General features: G+C 41.4%; 1 protein-coding gene across 2 annotated transcripts; it reads right to left on the bottom strand.

Annotated features, from left to right (window-relative positions):
* Positions 1–346: 346 nt before the first annotated feature.
* On the bottom strand, positions 347–16,684 carry NUDT4 (nudix hydrolase 4). Of its 2 annotated transcripts, XM_067697535.1 has the most exons (6): positions 16,197–16,684; positions 15,029–15,085; positions 6,247–6,357; positions 5,412–5,456; positions 3,452–3,539; positions 347–3,159 (listed from the first exon to the last, which is right to left on the bottom strand). In XM_067697535.1, exons 1-6 carry the CDS (start codon positions 16,293–16,295, stop codon positions 2,957–2,959), a joined length of 603 nt encoding a protein of 200 aa, XP_067553636.1. In that variant the 5' UTR covers positions 16,296–16,684; the 3' UTR covers positions 347–2,956. The 2 variants fall into 2 exon arrangements, with proteins under 2 accessions (XP_067553636.1, XP_067553637.1); XM_067697536.1 differs by lacking the exon at positions 15,029–15,085 and having other exon boundaries at positions 16,197–16,680.
* Between the last annotated feature and the right edge of the window lie 748 nt (positions 16,685–17,432).

The raw sequence follows: 17,432 nt of genomic DNA, 5'->3' as shown, positions 1-17,432 counted from the left end.
GCAAAATACTCACAGAATAAGCCAAGAGCCCTTGAAAATTGTTAAAATAATTATAACACAAACCCCATTAGGAAAGGGGACTAGCAATAAATAAGACAACCACAGTGGCATGACTGGTGTCCAATAAGATGGAAAACATACATTAGGAGCGTAATGGCAACACCTTACTGGTGAGCTGTTCCTTTTAACTCAGTTCCACTAGTAAGGATCATAAAAGGGAAGTGTATAAATGAACTACTACTAAGAGATAATTATATGGCCACCCATGGGAAAACAGTAAAGTTGTTACTGTGGAATGCCAGACAAGTTTTCACTTGGACAGTGTTAAGATATGTTAAAAAAAAAATTCATTCCCATTTTTTATTTGATGTTTCCAAATATAAAAAAAGTCAAGATTCTTACACCAATTATCTCAAATGAGACCATGCAAAGCAATTTAAAGTGTATACAACAATCATTCCCCCTTCAGTTTTGCTGCTTTATACAACTGTATGATCAACAGAAAATTGAATGGCATGTGCCTGGCTGGAAAATTTCACCGGTTTACAAACAAACAAACGAACAAACAAAAACCCAACAACACACATGCAAGATAGCTGCTACTTTGTGTCTGCGAATCAACTTACAAACTTTTTAAAATTTAGGAGCCACACGGAACTGAAAATTTTAGCTGCCCAATTTTATCCAACTACCCCACAGAAAGCACAAATGACAGTCCCAACACTGTAAACTTTTAAGAGTTGAGATAGTAGACAGTATTTGTTATTTATAGTAGATTCAACTGTTGAGTCTGCAAATGTAGGCTTTTTTCTCTTAACAGAAATAAATCTCCTTAGCGCCTTTCCTCTAATTTTGCTAGGCTGGGTTCCAAAAGAATAGTGAAGAACCCTTCATGTGAAATTTAAAGTGTGACGACTGAAATATTCTGGTGCATTATACAAATTTTTGCTAGTTGCATAGTAAAGACAGGTGGTTTGCTAAATGGCACTGAAGAAAACCCGACCCAGTGGCACTACTTAGTCCAAATGTTTCTGACCAAAGAAAATTATACAACAATATTTATAGGCTCACTTTTAAGAAATGGCTGACATTAATACTGTACATATTTTACATGTCAAATACATAGTCCAAGGGTTTATAAAATAAGTTCATGCATTATTACTTCTAATATCATATACAAGATACCCAGCCCTCCCCCCCCACTCCCAGTACTTCTGACAACATTTCAGGTGTACACAGTCTTATATACAAAAACAATCCAGTTTCTCTGCTGTGTTAAGTATATAATTTAAAGAAACTTCAGAGATCACTGAGGAAAAAACCCTTAGTCCATTGAAGATTGATACAAAGTGTCAATCTGTGGGATTTAAAATGTTTCCTTTTAAAAAAAACACCCAGAATACATAACCTCTGTACAAAGAAAAATATAAAAATTCTGGATGATCACGTTTGATCACACTACATAATTTAGAATGAAATAGCACTGGTTAAAAGTTTTTCTACTTCACTCATTCCTTTGACAGCATTAATTTGTGAACTAATATTTATATTTAGTTCAGCTGCATTTATGGCACAAGATCTCATTTTCAAAACAGTGGCACCAATTTTCCTTAAGTGTAACAGCATTTTAGCAGCAATTATATTTTTAAAGGTTAACAATTTATAGAACAAATGTATAACTATGCTTATTTTCTACTTTATATTCCACCAGTTACAATTATTTACAAGAAGCTAACGAATGTCTACATATGGAATCATCTTTCACTTGCCCCACCTCATTTCTGACTTGGTCAGGGAAGTATAGGTGTTTCAGACAAGGTATTTATGTGTTTTAGATGGGATTCTTGGATTTAAGTGAATATAAAGACAAGTGTAAGACAAAGTAATTCTTAATTCAGGTATGTTCCAGTGCCCCAATATTTAGTTATATGATAAATAGTACCTACTAACCAGCTGTAAAAGATGAGATGTTCTAAGGTGCCTTAACAATCTAGGTCTGTAACAGCTGAACAAGAGGCCATTTCACTCAATTGTGATGCAGTCAGCACTGACTGGCATTTAAGGTGGTAACCAGCAAGTTTAACTAAAGCGATGTCACTAAATTAAAAAACTGGAAATATGTTTTTAAAAGCAATTTACATTGAGGGAAATGTGGTTCTCATGTATTCTGTGTAAGGAGAGATTATGGATGAAGGGGATTGGCAATGGAGCATGCTAACTCAAATTCCATGAATACAGTTTTCGTGATGTTATGTACTACATGCATTTTGCTTACTGTACCTGCCCTAACAATCACCAGCTCTACAGAGTTAAACTTTGTGTTAAAGAACTATTGAGTTTTAAGGGAATTGGCCATATCAGGTAGTTAGGGACATAACAGCGGTTGTGAAAATTGAGACAAATGAGTTGACAAATTCCCGAAAATAGGGCCATATAGAAATAGTCCAAATCTGGAATCTATGAATCAAAATTGTGATCCTATGAAACAAGTTTTTGGGTTGATGGACTGCTTTAATATCAAGAATTACTGTCGTAAATTACCACAACAGAAGGATTTGTTGAATATGTTAATACTGTGAATGAGAAAACAATTTAGGGGAAAAATATACCCACGAATAAGCTGATCTGACAAAAACCACAGACTGACATCAAATGGACAAAAAACTGAAAAAAAAAATGCTGTGAAAATGCCAACCAAAATAATAAGGTTGGTGGGCTGGGGGCACAGTTAAGGCATCTAAAAAAAATTCCACATGGCTTTGGCTTATTAAAATATTTTACACTATTTTTTTTTTTTTAAAGAAGATTTGAAAGCATCTGAAAAACATGCAGATTGTTTGAAAATCCTGCATGGCAAATTCAGACAGTTTGCAAGCGTCATTCAGATGTTTGCCAAGGATAATAAAGCCTCTGCCCACGAGACTGCACATGGTGGAAGAGGTCCTTCCAATTCTCTCTATCTTACACTAGATGGCAGCCCAGAGGTCTGTGCAGCAGTTACAAACAGGGTGTTACTATCTGGAAGGGAAGGGACTGTGGAATTTCCATTGGTTGGAGAACAACCCAGCTTTAGTTTTTCCAGGTACTCGGCATGTACAGGCTTATGACACTGGAGAACTTTGATGGCATCTTCTACTTTGAACCACTCTCTCTTTCTTCCTAAAAAACAGTATGAAATTGGTTACTAAAAATAAAAAATAATGAGGTCAATTTTAAAAAGCTATACACTATTAACAATGCCCCCTCAACTGTCTCCACAAATAATGACTATGTTTTTGGGAATGGCTTAGACAACAATATATTGGGGAACAATTTTAAGATAATTCAAATTTGGAGATGTATATTGATCTTCTCTAAAAAGTAACCCAAAATAATTTAAGATGAAAACTGAATACACATATGTAGTATTTGAATTAAGAGAATTCAGATAGCAAAAGGAAAGGGAATTTACCTATATTAACAGAATCTTCCCAGTCTTCTAATATTTCAGTGACAGTAAGAACATAAACATATGTTCTGTGCTTTCGGTCTTGGTTCTGCTTGAATATAAAAAGAAAAGCATTTTAATCTACAAGACCTAGCCATATACACATTTTCGTGTGAAAAATTCAGTGTGGCATACATTAGCATAGTCTATTTGCCAATATAGGCAAGTATACTCAGTCACATAACCCAGCCTAAAAGTGAGTTTATATGAGACAAAATATTTAAAATGGTGAAATTAGCTCCCAATACTAAACTTTTAGCACTTTGATTTCTGTCCATTAGACAATTTTCATGAAGAAAATCTTAAGATTGGAATGGAATCTATATTAAAAGAACTGCATTCCTGTCATCTTTATCCTAGGTCCTATTCCTGTGGGCTAATCCCAACAGTCTTTTGTGACTATGGAAACTGCTTCCTTTAGGACCTCTGTAGAAGAGCAAATAGCCCCAGTTCCTTTAGAACATGCCTCTTAGAGGGTCACAAGATGCATACAGAGCACAGCCCTATTAACCTAGACCAGGGCCTCTCAACCTTGACCATCTACTTCATCACCCAGGATGAAAATTTTTTTTAAGAGACACTGATTCAGTGAGTCTGAGAGGAGGCCTAAGTATTTAAAAGCTTCCAGGTGAACTATGCGCAGCAATGGTTGAGAATAATACCTAGGATAGTCCATTTCTGGAATGTTACATTGATATTTTAGTCCTATATGCCCAAACTCAATTTTTAACCATATTAAAACTGCTGCCTAGCCTTGTCTCTAGGTTCAAAATTAAACCCAAGTTGGCCTTAAGATGAAGGGGCTCATCTTCATCTTGACTAAAGTTAGCCTTGTTTGCTATAGTCTAAGACTTTAGATAATTGCCCTATTTTTTTTCTACCACAAATCACCTGAGCAATCCACTCATTCAGTGTCTTATGTCTTCGAGAATGAAAGAAAACTCGCAATATGTTTTCCAGTTTAACCAGGAGATGGTGCTATTTAACTGGCTAAAGCAAGTGCTGAATTCTGCAAAATTTTGAATAGTATCTTAAGAACTTTATTCTTAACAATTACTGTATTCTGGAAGTCATCAATTCTATCAAGTGCTGTACAATCAGAATTTTTTCTGAATCCCTGTAAAAGACTTAAAATTAAAATCTGTAAGGACTGTATTTACATAGTCCTACCAGCAGGACTAAACTAACACTTAATCTTGGGGGAAAAAAAGGTCACAATGTGTCTGATATACTATGTATCTAGGTCTGAATTTTGGATGAAAATATATTTGAGAACAGCTTGGGTCTCATGACCTGACCTCATTTCTCCCCACCTTCCACAGAATACCTGTCACTTCCAAATTTCCTCTCCACAAATTCCATTCTGACTTCAGTCATAACAAATTATACAAGAAAATTCTACGCTTCTAGTATCTAGTCTGTGTATCTGAGTTCTGCATCCTCATGGTGTCCTTTCAGGATACCATGATACCTTTCAGGATACCTTTCAGGATACCATGTCATTATGTATATCACCCAATGTTACATGCTGAAGGCAAAGGGTACATTTCAAGACAGTATCCATGAGAAACGTAAGCCCTTAGGTGATACTGAGGATATCACCTCCTAAAAAGTCTATACCTAAACTGTATACAGTGAACCAAGAGGTAAGTCTGTCTATATCAGCCCCACTGTATTGTCATATAAAACAAATTACCACTGTAATAATGCTGTATAAAATTAATGGTATACGAAAGTTAAGCAGCTTTTACTTCCCTCCCTCCTAATCCTTATGACTTGCTTGCCTACTGATAGTTTTAGAGGAATGTCTAGTTCAGGCTGCTGCCAGAAGTAGGAAATGTCTGGTTCAGGCTGCTGGCCTGTTAGGAAGGAAGAAATCATTAATTCTATCATCAGCAAGATGAGGATTACTTTTGTAACTCACCTCAAATATGCCCAGGAGTCTGCCCAATTTTCCTTTGACTCCAGCCTATTAAAAAAAGATGAAATGTAAAATTTTTACCTCTACATAACAAAATTTATATGCAAGTTATTTTCTTTCTATGTGTTACACTTCCACTGCACAGTCCTGTTCCTTTTACCTAGTACTGTGACACTGGAACTTCAGTGTGTGCCCCATTCAAACCCATACTGCAAAATAACAAACTGGCACATGCTGTCTCCTAGAGGATGCTCATCCCTTAAGACCCGTCTCTAGGAAACCTTTCCAATTATGCACCAACACCCAATGAGAGCCTTACCATTCACTTCTCATTTATGCCCTAAATGCTGTTCAAGTTTTTATGGCACTTGATCTATGCTGTTTTGCCCCTGGGTAACAGCAAGTTCTATCTCTCATCAGGTGTGAGAAGACAGGCAGGCCAAGTGTGCTTCTGTGCACGTGTGTGCCCTTATTTTACTGAACTTTAAGAATAAGCCAGTAAAATAAAAGCAACTGGCTTTTTTATTCATTTGAAAAGGAATTGTAGCATATGAGGAATGTCTCTGTGCATTTTTGCTCAGTTAATACAAACCTTGCTCTGGGGCAAGGCCATAATGTTATATGTTGATCACCTATCAGACTTACTGTCTATTTTTACCAGGTAGAAAAAAAAATCTGCTTAGCAAAGCACTACCTGTAGTCACATGCTTTAAAATGTTGAATTAGACAACCAAACAGCACCTGTGGGATCTGCCTGTCTTCTTGCCTTCTCCCCAGTGTACGCAGCAAAGTGCCTTGTTTGTGAATCTCACCCAGAACGTGCTACTCTTCATCTTACCTCTTCATAAACCTCCCTCACGGCAGCACCGCCAGGCTCCTCCTCGGGCTCCATTCCTCCTCCTGGGACAATCCACTGATCTGGGTACCGACTGCTGCTCACCAACAGCACCTGCAAGATCGACCATAATTGTAAACCCCAGCCCCAGAAGCACATTCACATTCATTTCCCCATGCTACAACAGCAGAATTGGGCAATTGCAACAGAAACGGTATGACCCACAAAGCCTAAAACACTGTTTGGCCTTTACAGGAAACTCTGCAAATCTGGGTCAAGAACAGCATTAAGATTGAAATGTGCACACACTTAAAAACAAACAAACAAAAACAAACACTATATTATCACAGAGTAGTATCCTATTAGTTCACTTTTTAATGGTATCTGAAACAGGAAATATATATTCATCCTATAAGTGAAAATTTGTGTGCCAGGTTAGGTTAGAATTCACCGAAGTTGGGGGGGTGGAGAAAGGCTATGATAAATAACCAAATAATGTTCATGAAGGTAACATCTTGACCAACTTGAACAAAAATGTCTGCAAAATTACCTTAGTATATTGCCTTCAAGTAAACGCAAAGAATTCTCACCAGAAATCAATCAACTGAGGGCAAAGCTTGATCCCCAATGCAGGTTCTGGTTTTCTGACACTGTGCCAGCTGTCTGCCCAGCTTCCTCCCTACTGCCAGAGGAACGGATGGCCCTCAGGAGTTCACAGCCAGCCCAGAATTCACCTACTTGAGTAAGTTGCCAGAATTCAACCTTCCCCAAATGGAAAGTTCCAGGCTGACAGTAGTAGTTTAGCAAGTCCCACACCTTTCCCCCAAACCTCTAAAACAGGGTTGGAAGATGAGGGAACACCTGTCCAGGTGCACAATCCCCCTCAACTTGGAAAAAGCAGCACACCTTTGCCTATGGACACACCATCACCACAGAGCAGTGGATCAACTAATGCTCCAGTGATCTGAGCTCCGTTTCTCTCATTCTCGATCTGGATAGGACTCTACTGCTCCTACCAGCATCACTCCTCCAAGTATATAACTGGCAGAACAGTGGCAAGTCCAGAGAAAGCACTGTAAATTAACCCAACAGTTGACAAAGCCTTAGCTAAAGTACTAATGGCTGACACTGAGGGAACCACCAAGTCCAAATATAGCAATTTTGGTAAAGTAAAATGTAAGACAGCCTTAAATTTAAGCTTTCTTAAGTATTAGCAAATAGGGCTTATGTATCAAAATTAGAAACTAAAGAGCCAGAGTAAACAAATCTAGCAAGAACTAGAAAGCACAGGTTTCAACTTGAAGATGTTTATAACTCTACTGATCATAAACAAGATGTGTTTCATTTCTTGATGCACATGGTGATGGGTACCAGTGTCGTCCTCTGTAAAAAGAAGTAACTATCCTTTCAAGACTGTTGAGTGTTAGTATTAAATACCTTAGATCCTAGACTAAATACTCACTGTTGGCCATTACTAGCTCTTCTGCTTTCCCACCAATTGAGTTGAATTAGCCTATCAAGACAAGCTTGTTGGGATGTCCCTGGTTGCACAGTGGTTAAGAATCCACTTGCCAATGCAAGGGACACAGGTTTGATCCCAGTACAGGAAGATCCCACATACCGCGGAGCAACTAAGCCCGTGTGCCACAAATACTGAGCCTGCGCTCTAGAGGCCGCGAGCCATAACTACTGGGCCCGCAAGCCACAGCTACTGAAGCCCGTGCGCCTAGAGCCCGTGCTCTGCAACAAGAGAAGCCACTGCAATGAGAAGCCAGCACACAGCAACAAAGAGTAACTTCTGCTCTCCACAACTAGAGAAAGCCTGAGCACAACAAAGACCCAACCCAGCAAAAAATAAATAAATTAAAAAAAAAAAGATAAGCTTGCTTCCCAAATTTTGCCAGTTGTACTTGTTTTTATAATTACTGACAGTTAATGATAAATGACAGCAAGAAGGAATTACCAAAAATGGGTCTGCAAAGATTCATTAAAAATGTGTTATTAAAAATTGCTATCAAGGACTTCCCTAGTGACGCAGTGGTTAAGAATCTGCCTGCCAATGCAGGGGACACGGGTTCGAGCCCTGGTTTGGGAAGGTCCTACATGCTGCGGAGCAACTAAGTCTGTGAGCAACAACTACTGAGCCCGTGTGCCACAACTACTGAAGCCCGCGAGCCTCAACTTCTGAGCCCACGAGCCACAACCACTGAGCCCATGTGCTGCAACTACTGAAGCCTGCACACCTAGAGTCCATGCTCTGCAAGAGAAGCTACCACAACGAGAAGCCTGCACACAGCATGCAGAGTAGCCCTTGCTTGCTGAAACTAGAGAAAGCCCGCATGCAGCAACGAAGACCCAACACAGCCAAAAATAAATAATAAAAAAATAAATTTTAAAAAATTGCTATCAAATTAAGTATGGATGAGATACTAAAAAGACTACAAGAAGGAAATTTTAAAAATCCAGAAAGTTAAAATTCTACTCTGTACAAAGCGAACTGCAAATCAGATTTCACCTTTGTATTTTATTCAAAAACTAGACTTGCCAAGAATCTACGGTATTCAAAGACTCTGACCCTATTATCAAGACTGGCAAATGAATGTAAGTTTTTAAGTTAAAACAAAAATGTTTAAGGCACCAAAGTGTTATATCTTACATCAAGGGAGAAGTAAATGGTAACCATCAGTCCTGACCACAGAGTTGGAAGCCTCTTTTCCTGGTTACTAGGTGTGAGTTAGGGATAATCTGGTTTCTATTATCCAAACAAAATTCTTACTACACAATGCTGTGCTCTCTAAGCAACCTCCTTGATTACCTTCATAATGGAACAGGACAGTGCAGGTGGCTAGCCACCAGAAAAGTACATCTTCATTTAGTAAATAGGGAGTTTCAAAACCATCAATATTTATAATGTTTGAGTTCTGAAAAAATGAAATTCAGTGTCATATATCTAGGTCAATGACTATTATGTTCCTATTTGACCAAGACAGTCTTTAAGAACTAAATTACATAAGGTTAATAATGTTGAAAAACAATTAGTACAGTCTGTGCCTGTTTTTGAACTAACACTTAAGCTTCCGATTTAAAACCAAATCTTTATCTACAGGATATCACTATCATATGACTAAGCTTTTCTTCCAAATGATTTAGCTGAAATCAAGAACTTATGATGCTGCAAGAGTCTCTTGACATTCCAAAGTGATTAAATTTGATTAACCCATTAACTTCAAATGTATCTTTTAAAAAAATGGTCAATTTAAAATGAGTAATACCTAAGGTATACCAACTAAATGTTTAGATGATCAGCATCTAAACAACTAACTTAAGAGATCTGATAACGAGCCTTTGGTGATGGTACAGATTTGGAAACCAGTATGTTATTAAGCACTTGCCTACTCATCCTGAGTACTTTATTTGGAGTTCAAATGAGGTCAAGGCTACATGGGGGGTGGGGGGGGGAAGGAGGATGGTGATTAAGAAAGAGCAAGAGGGCTTCCCTGGTGGCACAGCAGTTGAGAGTCCACCTGCCGATGCAAGGGACACGGGTTCGTGCCCTGGTCAGGGAAGATCCCACATGCCGCGGAGCGGCTGGGCCCGTGAGCCATGGCCGCTGAGCCTGCGCGTCCGGAGCCTGTGCTCCACAACGCGAGAGGCCACAACAGTGAGAGGCCCGCGTACAGAAAAAAAAAAAAAAAAAAAAGAGCAAGAACTGAGGGATATATTCCATAGACAAGAATAAACAGAATTATGGCAGAGGTCTGCCAGGGTAGAAGAAACAAATCTGAACACCATAAGCAGAAACAAGGACAATTAAAACCCCTTCTACACATTGGAAGAATCAAAACCTATAGAACCATATCACAAAGCATTATTATGCAATATCTCCCTCTCACCCCCTGCAAAGCCATCTAAACATTCTATAACATCCCCAATGTAGTAGATCTATAATGTAGCTTTAGCAATGCTAACTAATGCTCTAAGAATGGTGTTACTAAAAACAAACAAAAACTTCTAGAGAAAAGGGTTCTCAGACTATCCACTTCCATCTATACTTTGTCTCAAAATAATGCTTATCACAATTTTAAATTCTATGGTTGCATTAACTTTTACAAACTTCTTTCTTCCCTCAGACTTCCAAAAAGGATCCATAATTTTACAGGCTCCAAAAATCCCAGGTTGCCTCTTAGACGTCTGTGATGCAAAATCTGAGAGAAAGTGGTGAAATTTGCTGGAGGTTAAAACAATCTACACTGTAAGGAAGTGAGAGAGAGTGAAGGGAGTGGGGATAAGGTGTAAAAGACAAAAGGGATGAGGGTACAGAGCAGTTGCTATGAAGTAAGTCTACTGATATTTGCCACTAAACATATATATGGATATGAATATATTTATACTTATATATTACCGTTATTTATTAAGGAAATGACCAATGCTTTAAAAAAAAAAGAACGGTATTACTGAAGTAACAAAAGATAGGTTACAAAAGCTTATTCAGTAAGAGGATACATCAACAGCTGACAGATCCATACATGGTCATTCACAGGTTTTAAATTCCGTTTCAACTACTTTTCTAGGCATATAAGATTTTATGCACCCAACAAGTTGACAGTCTGTCACATTAGTGACAAGATGACAAAGATGAAAGTAGACATTTTAACCTTCCAGATAAGCCAAAGCTGAGACCAAAGGAAAGATTTATAAAAAGGAGGCTAGTCCACCCACCAAGTTGCAGTGCTGGACTTGAATCACACTCAAACCCCAAAGCCAATGGCATTAGAGTGGTGAAAAGTGAAGACACTTCTTCCCCTGATTCAACCTGACCACCTTCATATCAGCATTCCTCCTACTGCACTATCAGACCTTACCCCTCTTCATGTACTGGGCAATTTATCAGAATAAAACACTATTCACCTGGCATTGTTGAGAAGTCATTTCTCACATTTGTCTTTTTCTTAGATACCTAATGTTTTAAGATTTGGAACAGAAGTATTCTTCACTTTTAGTAGCAACAGTATAGTGATAGTGGTCCACTTGGAACCAGTCCTGAGTCTTGCTGGACAAAGCTTTGTCTGTGAATTGGAATAACCTATAATATAGATTCTATACCCTATATTGCCCAAGTCCTCCTCACTGGGGATGCGTAAAAGTGTGTAAACTAGAAAACGCTGTTCAATGTCTATATAATGCAGTCATGCCCTCAGAGGCTGGAGGTACCTGGGATTGTTAGTTCCCTACACCAAGGGGCCCCAAATTGCCCTTCGTGTTTCAGCTTTTACCCTTAGAACCGCTCTGGGTCATGGCCCCCTGCGGCGAACAACTAGTCACTACAAACTACCGCTTCTTTCCTAGAAAAAACAAAGCTATCCAGAGAACCCCTCAAGTGATGCCTAAATCTAAGAATGAAGAATTTTATTTTGTGAATTGTAGCTATTTAGAAGCTGTTTTGGGGTTGTTGTTCTTTCTTCCCACATTATCATGAATAAGGATAGCATGAATGGTTAAAACGAGCTCTACCGTACTTAACTGTTTCATAGGCATTTAGCCAAAATTAGGCCCGCAGCATATTAGGAACACCTACTACACACATACACATTTTAAAAGATAGTAAGTTACAAAAATAGTTATTATATCCACTAACCACTACCAACTGCTATTACTAAGCAAACTAGTACTACTTTTTTGGGCTATAGAGGCAGAGTGCTAAGAAGATCAGAAATAACAGTGCATTGTGTTGAAAATGTGTTTAACCCAAATTAGATTATATGGATTGGTAGATAATGGTAAGTTGGGTTGACCATGACTTTTTCTCCTAGCATGTTAATGTTCTGAAGTGCTGAGGTAAACTTTTACAAAAGCAGAGAATGCCTTGGCGCTAAACCAAAATCACAAGAATAAAACCAGAGGTGAATCGTACAGAAGTGCCTTCCCTTGAAGGAAGTGGCTGGCTGAGTAGGCGAAGTAGCCCTTCTCTAGGTCTGGGAGAGCTGCAGGCACGGATGAAGAGGGCTGGTGACATTTTCCTGGATTTAGAAAAGGCTACCTTTGGATAGTGAATTCTGATGAAAGTGGTTTCCATTTGAAGCATCTTCAAGGACTTAAATCTCTGAGGAAGTAAGAGTCCCAGAATATATGTCTGAAAAGGATTGTTGATCCTAGGGGTTAAAATACTAGTAGGGAGAAGTATTAATATTAGTTTTTGTTTATGAGAGCTCTGGTTTTAGAGTTCCGTAGGCTTTGAGACTCTACTCTTCCCAGCAAGTCTTAGTTTTAGTGCATGATTTTGTAGAATGCAGACATTTTGGAAACATACATTCTGCATTGAGATTCTACTATCTGTAGAATGCAGCCCCTGGCTCAGGGAGCTTAAAAATTAATTGGGGGCTTCCATGGTGGCGCAGTGGTTGAGAGTCCGCCTGCCGATGCAGGGGACACGGGTTCGTGCCCTGGTCCGGGAAGATCCCACATGCTGCGGAGCGGCTGGGCCCGTGAGCCATGGCCGCTGAGCCTGCGCGTCCGGAGCCTGTGCTCCGCAACGGGAGAGGCCACAACAGTGAGAGGCCCGCGTACCACAAAAAAAAAAAAAAAAAAAAAAAAAGTTAATTGGAACAAAAAGTCCAAATGGAAGTTCTTAAGACTCTTTGTCTATGTTTCCCACTTGCAACTGTGCCTGGATTCCATCCAGGATCAAGTCATTTCTATTTCTCTCTTTAGAATTCTAGCCTATTTTGCTGCCAGATCATTCTCAAACTTGAATACATCTAAAATCAAAATATTCCTTGTCCAAAAGTAAGAGTTCCTTTCTTGCCTAGCAACTCCTTAACCTTACATTTAAGGTGCTCATTGTTTTTCAGCCATTATTTGTTCTATGCTATCCTAAGCTGCAGCTTAACTAGACCACAGCCCCAAGTCTTACTGTTTGTGAGGCTTGGTTCTTCCTTTCCCACTCACTGAAATCCAACTCCAAATGACTTACGTTGAATCTTAACCCTGGAGTACCTGATGGTACTTTTAACCTTATTTTATTTCCTTTTTATCAGTTATTTGTCTAACCTCCTGCTGTACAGCATGTTCCTTACCAGGTGACACTTTTCATCTTTGCATCCCTGTTCCAACTATCATATCTGCAAATATGTTCAATGGAATCCATTTCGGGTTACCTTTTGTGAATGTATTGTCCACTTTCACTGCACAAGCAGAGTATCCCAGCTACTCTATGGAACACTTACTTGTTGCCTTGACTGGAAGCCCAACTGTCAAAAGTAAGGGTGGTTCCCCACAGAAATAACTAGCTGGAGAGAGGATCAAGTGAATATGAGATTTAGAAATAAAGGGGCTCAAAATGATCTGCCAGCTTCTGTGACCTCGAGACAAGTTACTTCTGCTGCCTAATTTCTTCCTATACAAATGCTAATGCTTATTATTTAGCTCACAGGGCAGAAAGAGATACAATGGGAAAGTACATAAAACCGCACCCAAAAGAATAAAGACGCCTGCTGTTAGAACATCTTTCCTTCCTACAATAACCTATTCTAAAGTAAGGTCTACTGAGACCCCCTTCAGTACAGACAGCCAGACTAGAATACTGCATAGCTTTTGAGGGTCCAACGGCAATTACTATTTTATTTCAACTTACATTCTATAAACACAACTACAGAAATGAACATCTTGAAGATCTAAACCAGACATTAAAGAGCATATTCTCTAACAAACCGATTCACTTGGTCTCACAACCTCCAGGTTGTCAAAGTTTTATGCAATGAACTTATCTACTAAATTCTCCAAATCTTGCTCTTTACTTCATTTTATAATGGCACTGGTCTCTTGAGTCGACCAGAGGCTAGGAATTTAGCATTTATTACAGTAGAAACAATTTCAAAGCACAAAAACAACTCATTTATTTGCTAAGGTTAACTTCTGAAGCTCTCCTCAGACTTTGCTTTACCATTCACACAATACAGATCATTTCAATTTCCTCCCATTTCCCATATCTTCCCCTGGGAACTTTTGTTTTTACAAAGCCTGAATTCCAAGTTCACGTTATGGCAAGACTTCAAAGTCACTACTTTCGCAAAGTCTTCCAAGCTCAGCCTCACAAAATCTCACTCATTCAAGCAAATCTCCGTGTGCCCAGTCGCTAGGGACTGAGCCCTGTGTTAAGAGCCCAGCATCAGGAGTAAGGACCCGATGCTGAATTCCGACTCTACCACTTCCTAATTACGTCATTTTGGGCAAAGTACTTATGCTCTGCAACTGTCTCCTCACCTATAAACCTGCACTAAGAGGATTAAATGTAACAAACTTAAAGGTCTTCAGGCAGTGCCCAGCACCTAGTAAGCACCCAACTAAGAAAATAATTACACAATAGGGAGCCAATCAGGTAAGATTCTTGACCTATCTTGATCACTTCTGGCTACTGTATTATTTTATATTCAAAGTTTGCTTTGTCCTAACATGGTCCTTCCCTCAAGGACCTTCTAATCTTTTTAACAGAATGCACTTAAAGCTTGTTGACTTTGTAAATGCTAAAAACCTTTCCCTCTCTACTTTCTGGCTCTCCTAAATAGGCCCAGTTCAAAGACACCAATTTCCCTTGAAAACTCTTCTGGAATTTAAGTTTAACCACTTAGAGACCCCCAACTGAGCACCGGATCAGCACTAAAGGGCTTGGTTTCTTTTCAAAAAATAAAGGCAAGACAAGAGTTTGAAGAGCACCGTTCTGAGGCACTTTGATCTTTGTTAGCATAGTAAGAACAACTAAGCCACTGAGAGTACGCTATGTCATACTCACCCTAACTACAGGGACTGGCAATAAGGAAGCCATTAAATTCCCGTCTCCAGCTTTAGCCTGTAATTTTATTGGACATAATTGGTTATGGAAGTAGAACTCAGAATGTTAATGCTTTCCCTGTCTAACCATTTTAGAAGTGGCAATGCTGAAAGATTTTCATCGGCTACCAATCGACTATTATTGCTCTATGGAAATTTAAAGCAGTGAACCATTTTTAAATTAAATAAATGTAACAAATAAATAAAAACTGTTCTCCAGGAAAACCTCAACGGCCTCACTATCAACCCAATGCTGATGGGTGAATTACAGAAGACTGACTGCTGCTTCCTTTTAGAAAAAGACTGCTTCTCTCCAGACGTCAAGCCAAACATAGCAAAGCAGCTCTGATAAATATGCAGAGAGCTAGAGATTACTGTCTGAAAATGGCAACTTTGCCCAACTCTAGTCCATCTTCTCCCTTCTGGTGTGACTCCACATTTTTCACTACCTATCATTCTATAGCCAGAAAACTTTCCAAGGGTAGGCCTTGTTTAAAAAAAAAAAATCAAGTATAAATATGCCAAGTGCTTGGAAGTTAAAGGATCCACTTGAAAGTGGAAATGACAAAACTAGATCGAATGAGTTTTTATTTTAAAGCACGGGGACTGGATATTCCATAATCATGCCTACATTTATCTGAAACCGCAAACTGCTGTAACGGGAGGAAAATGTAACAGAGGCAGAAGGGCTTGGGCTGCAACACTCACGCCATTGCTACCCTCTCTGTTACAACTCAAGGTTTTATCTCGCTCCACGCTCAGTTCGCAGGTTAAAGTGGTAACTCCCCCTAGGCGGGACCTAGACGGCCCGGGACCTTTTCGGGTGCCAGGAGGCGTCTCGGCCTCCTGTCCTAACCACGACCCAGTGGGAGAGCATAGGGCTGGGCGAGCCCCTTTGTTTCCACAATCAACCCAGAGAAAGGAAGGAAGGAGGGAGGGAGGGCGGGAGAGAAGGAGGGAGTGGGCTAATCCCTTCCAGCCCTGGGGCCAGACGGAGGGTCGGCTGGGAAGGGGATGCAGAAAGGGAAGGGCAAGGGCAAGGACCCTCCTACTCCGGCCAGCCCGAACACCCACCCCAACCCCGCCCCGGCGCCCCCGAGGAGGGCACCGAGCGCGCCGACCGCCCTCACCTCGTCCTCCTGCTCGCTCCGGAAGCACAGGCACGCAGCCCGCTTCTTGAAGCCCTCGCGGTCATAGGTCCGCGTCTGGTTGGGCTTGAACTTCATCATAGAGGCGGGCTCTTGCTGCCGCTGCTGCTCCGGCCGCCGCCGCGGGGGCCTGGCCGCCGCCACCCGGCCGGGGAGTGGGGGCGAGGGCGAGTCGGGGAGCAAGAAGGCGAGGCGGCGGCGCGGCGAAGGGCAGCGAGGCCGGGTCAGTCCCGGAGCCGGCGGCCGTTCCGACGCGGTGCAGGGCGCGAGCGCCGGTCACTGGAGCCCGGGTGCCGGGGAGGAAGCGCCGCCTCTTCCCGGGCGTCCGCCGCTCTCCATGGAGCCCGCCGCCCGCTCGCCTCCGCTCTCTCCTGCTGCTGCAGCCGCCGCCACCGCCGCAGCCGCCGCCGGAGAAAGAGCGAGGCTCGAGGATCGCGCCACGAGGAGACAGCGACAAGAACTGGCGCCGACTGGGCAGCAGCGCCGCGGCAGCTTCGCACCGCCCCCTCCGCCGTATTTAAGGGGACCGCGCACGCCCCGCCCCCAGGCGCGCCGCCAGGCGCGCCGCCCTGCGCGCGCCTCCGCGCCTGCGTGCCGAGACCGCTGAGGTGGGGGAGGGGCGGCGGGGACGGGGCTTCGGCCTTCAGGCTGCTCGATTTCGGCGGGGTCGGAGGGCTAGAGCTCCAACTCGGCGTGGGAGGACCGGGATCCAAAATGCCAGCGAAGGGACGGAAGCAAAGACCCTTACCTCCCTGTTTATAAATCCCGTTATTTTCCCCGTGAGGGTCTTAAATAGCCTCTCCGTGAGAGGGGGTCTAACCACATACCTCCTCAGAAAAGTCGCTCCCTGGTCAGAAAATGCCTGGCGGCGTCGCCGCGATGGCAGTCTCCGCAGTGACTGTGTACACGTCCAGAGAGCGCCCGTCAAGTGCGGGGACAGAAGACAGTGGAGACCTGGAAAGGTGAAGACGTTGATTAAGAGGTTTTACTGTTTTTGTTTTGCAGGGGAAGGGAGAAGGCAGATTTCCTTTTTGTTTTTCAGTCTTTAGTTGGGGGTAGCGTCGCTTATATTCCCTCAAGAGTCAACTCAAGCTTAAACGTTTGTTTGAAGCCCTGGATAACGTCTCTCACTTTGTCCCACCCTCCAGAATGCATTCATTAATGCCGGCAATGGCTAATATCTCCTAAGTGTATCTCGTGCTGAGTTAACAGGCACAG

This window comes from Pseudorca crassidens, chromosome 11, assembly GCF_039906515.1.
Source record: "Pseudorca crassidens isolate mPseCra1 chromosome 11, mPseCra1.hap1, whole genome shotgun sequence".
In the NCBI taxonomy this organism is placed as follows: domain Eukaryota; kingdom Metazoa; phylum Chordata; class Mammalia; order Artiodactyla; family Delphinidae; genus Pseudorca; species Pseudorca crassidens.
Note: the sequence above shows the minus strand (reverse complement) of the source record. Positions and strands in the feature narration are given on the sequence as shown.

What these genes read in the sequence shown, in the direction of transcription:
- NUDT4 (XM_067697535.1), bottom strand. Translation starts at nt 16,295, where the DNA reads ATGATGAAGTTCAAGCCCAACCAGACGCGGACCTATGACCGCGAGGGC. An exon ending in GGAGCGAGCAGGAGGACGAG is followed by an intron (nt 15,086 to 16,196) that starts GTGAGGGCGGTC and finishes ATAAAATTACAG; the next exon opens with GCTAAAGCTGGAGACGGGAA. An exon ending in GACTCCTGGGCATATTTGAG is followed by an intron (nt 3,540 to 5,411) that starts GTGAGTTACAAA and finishes TTTATATTCAAG; the next exon opens with CAGAACCAAGACCGAAAGCA.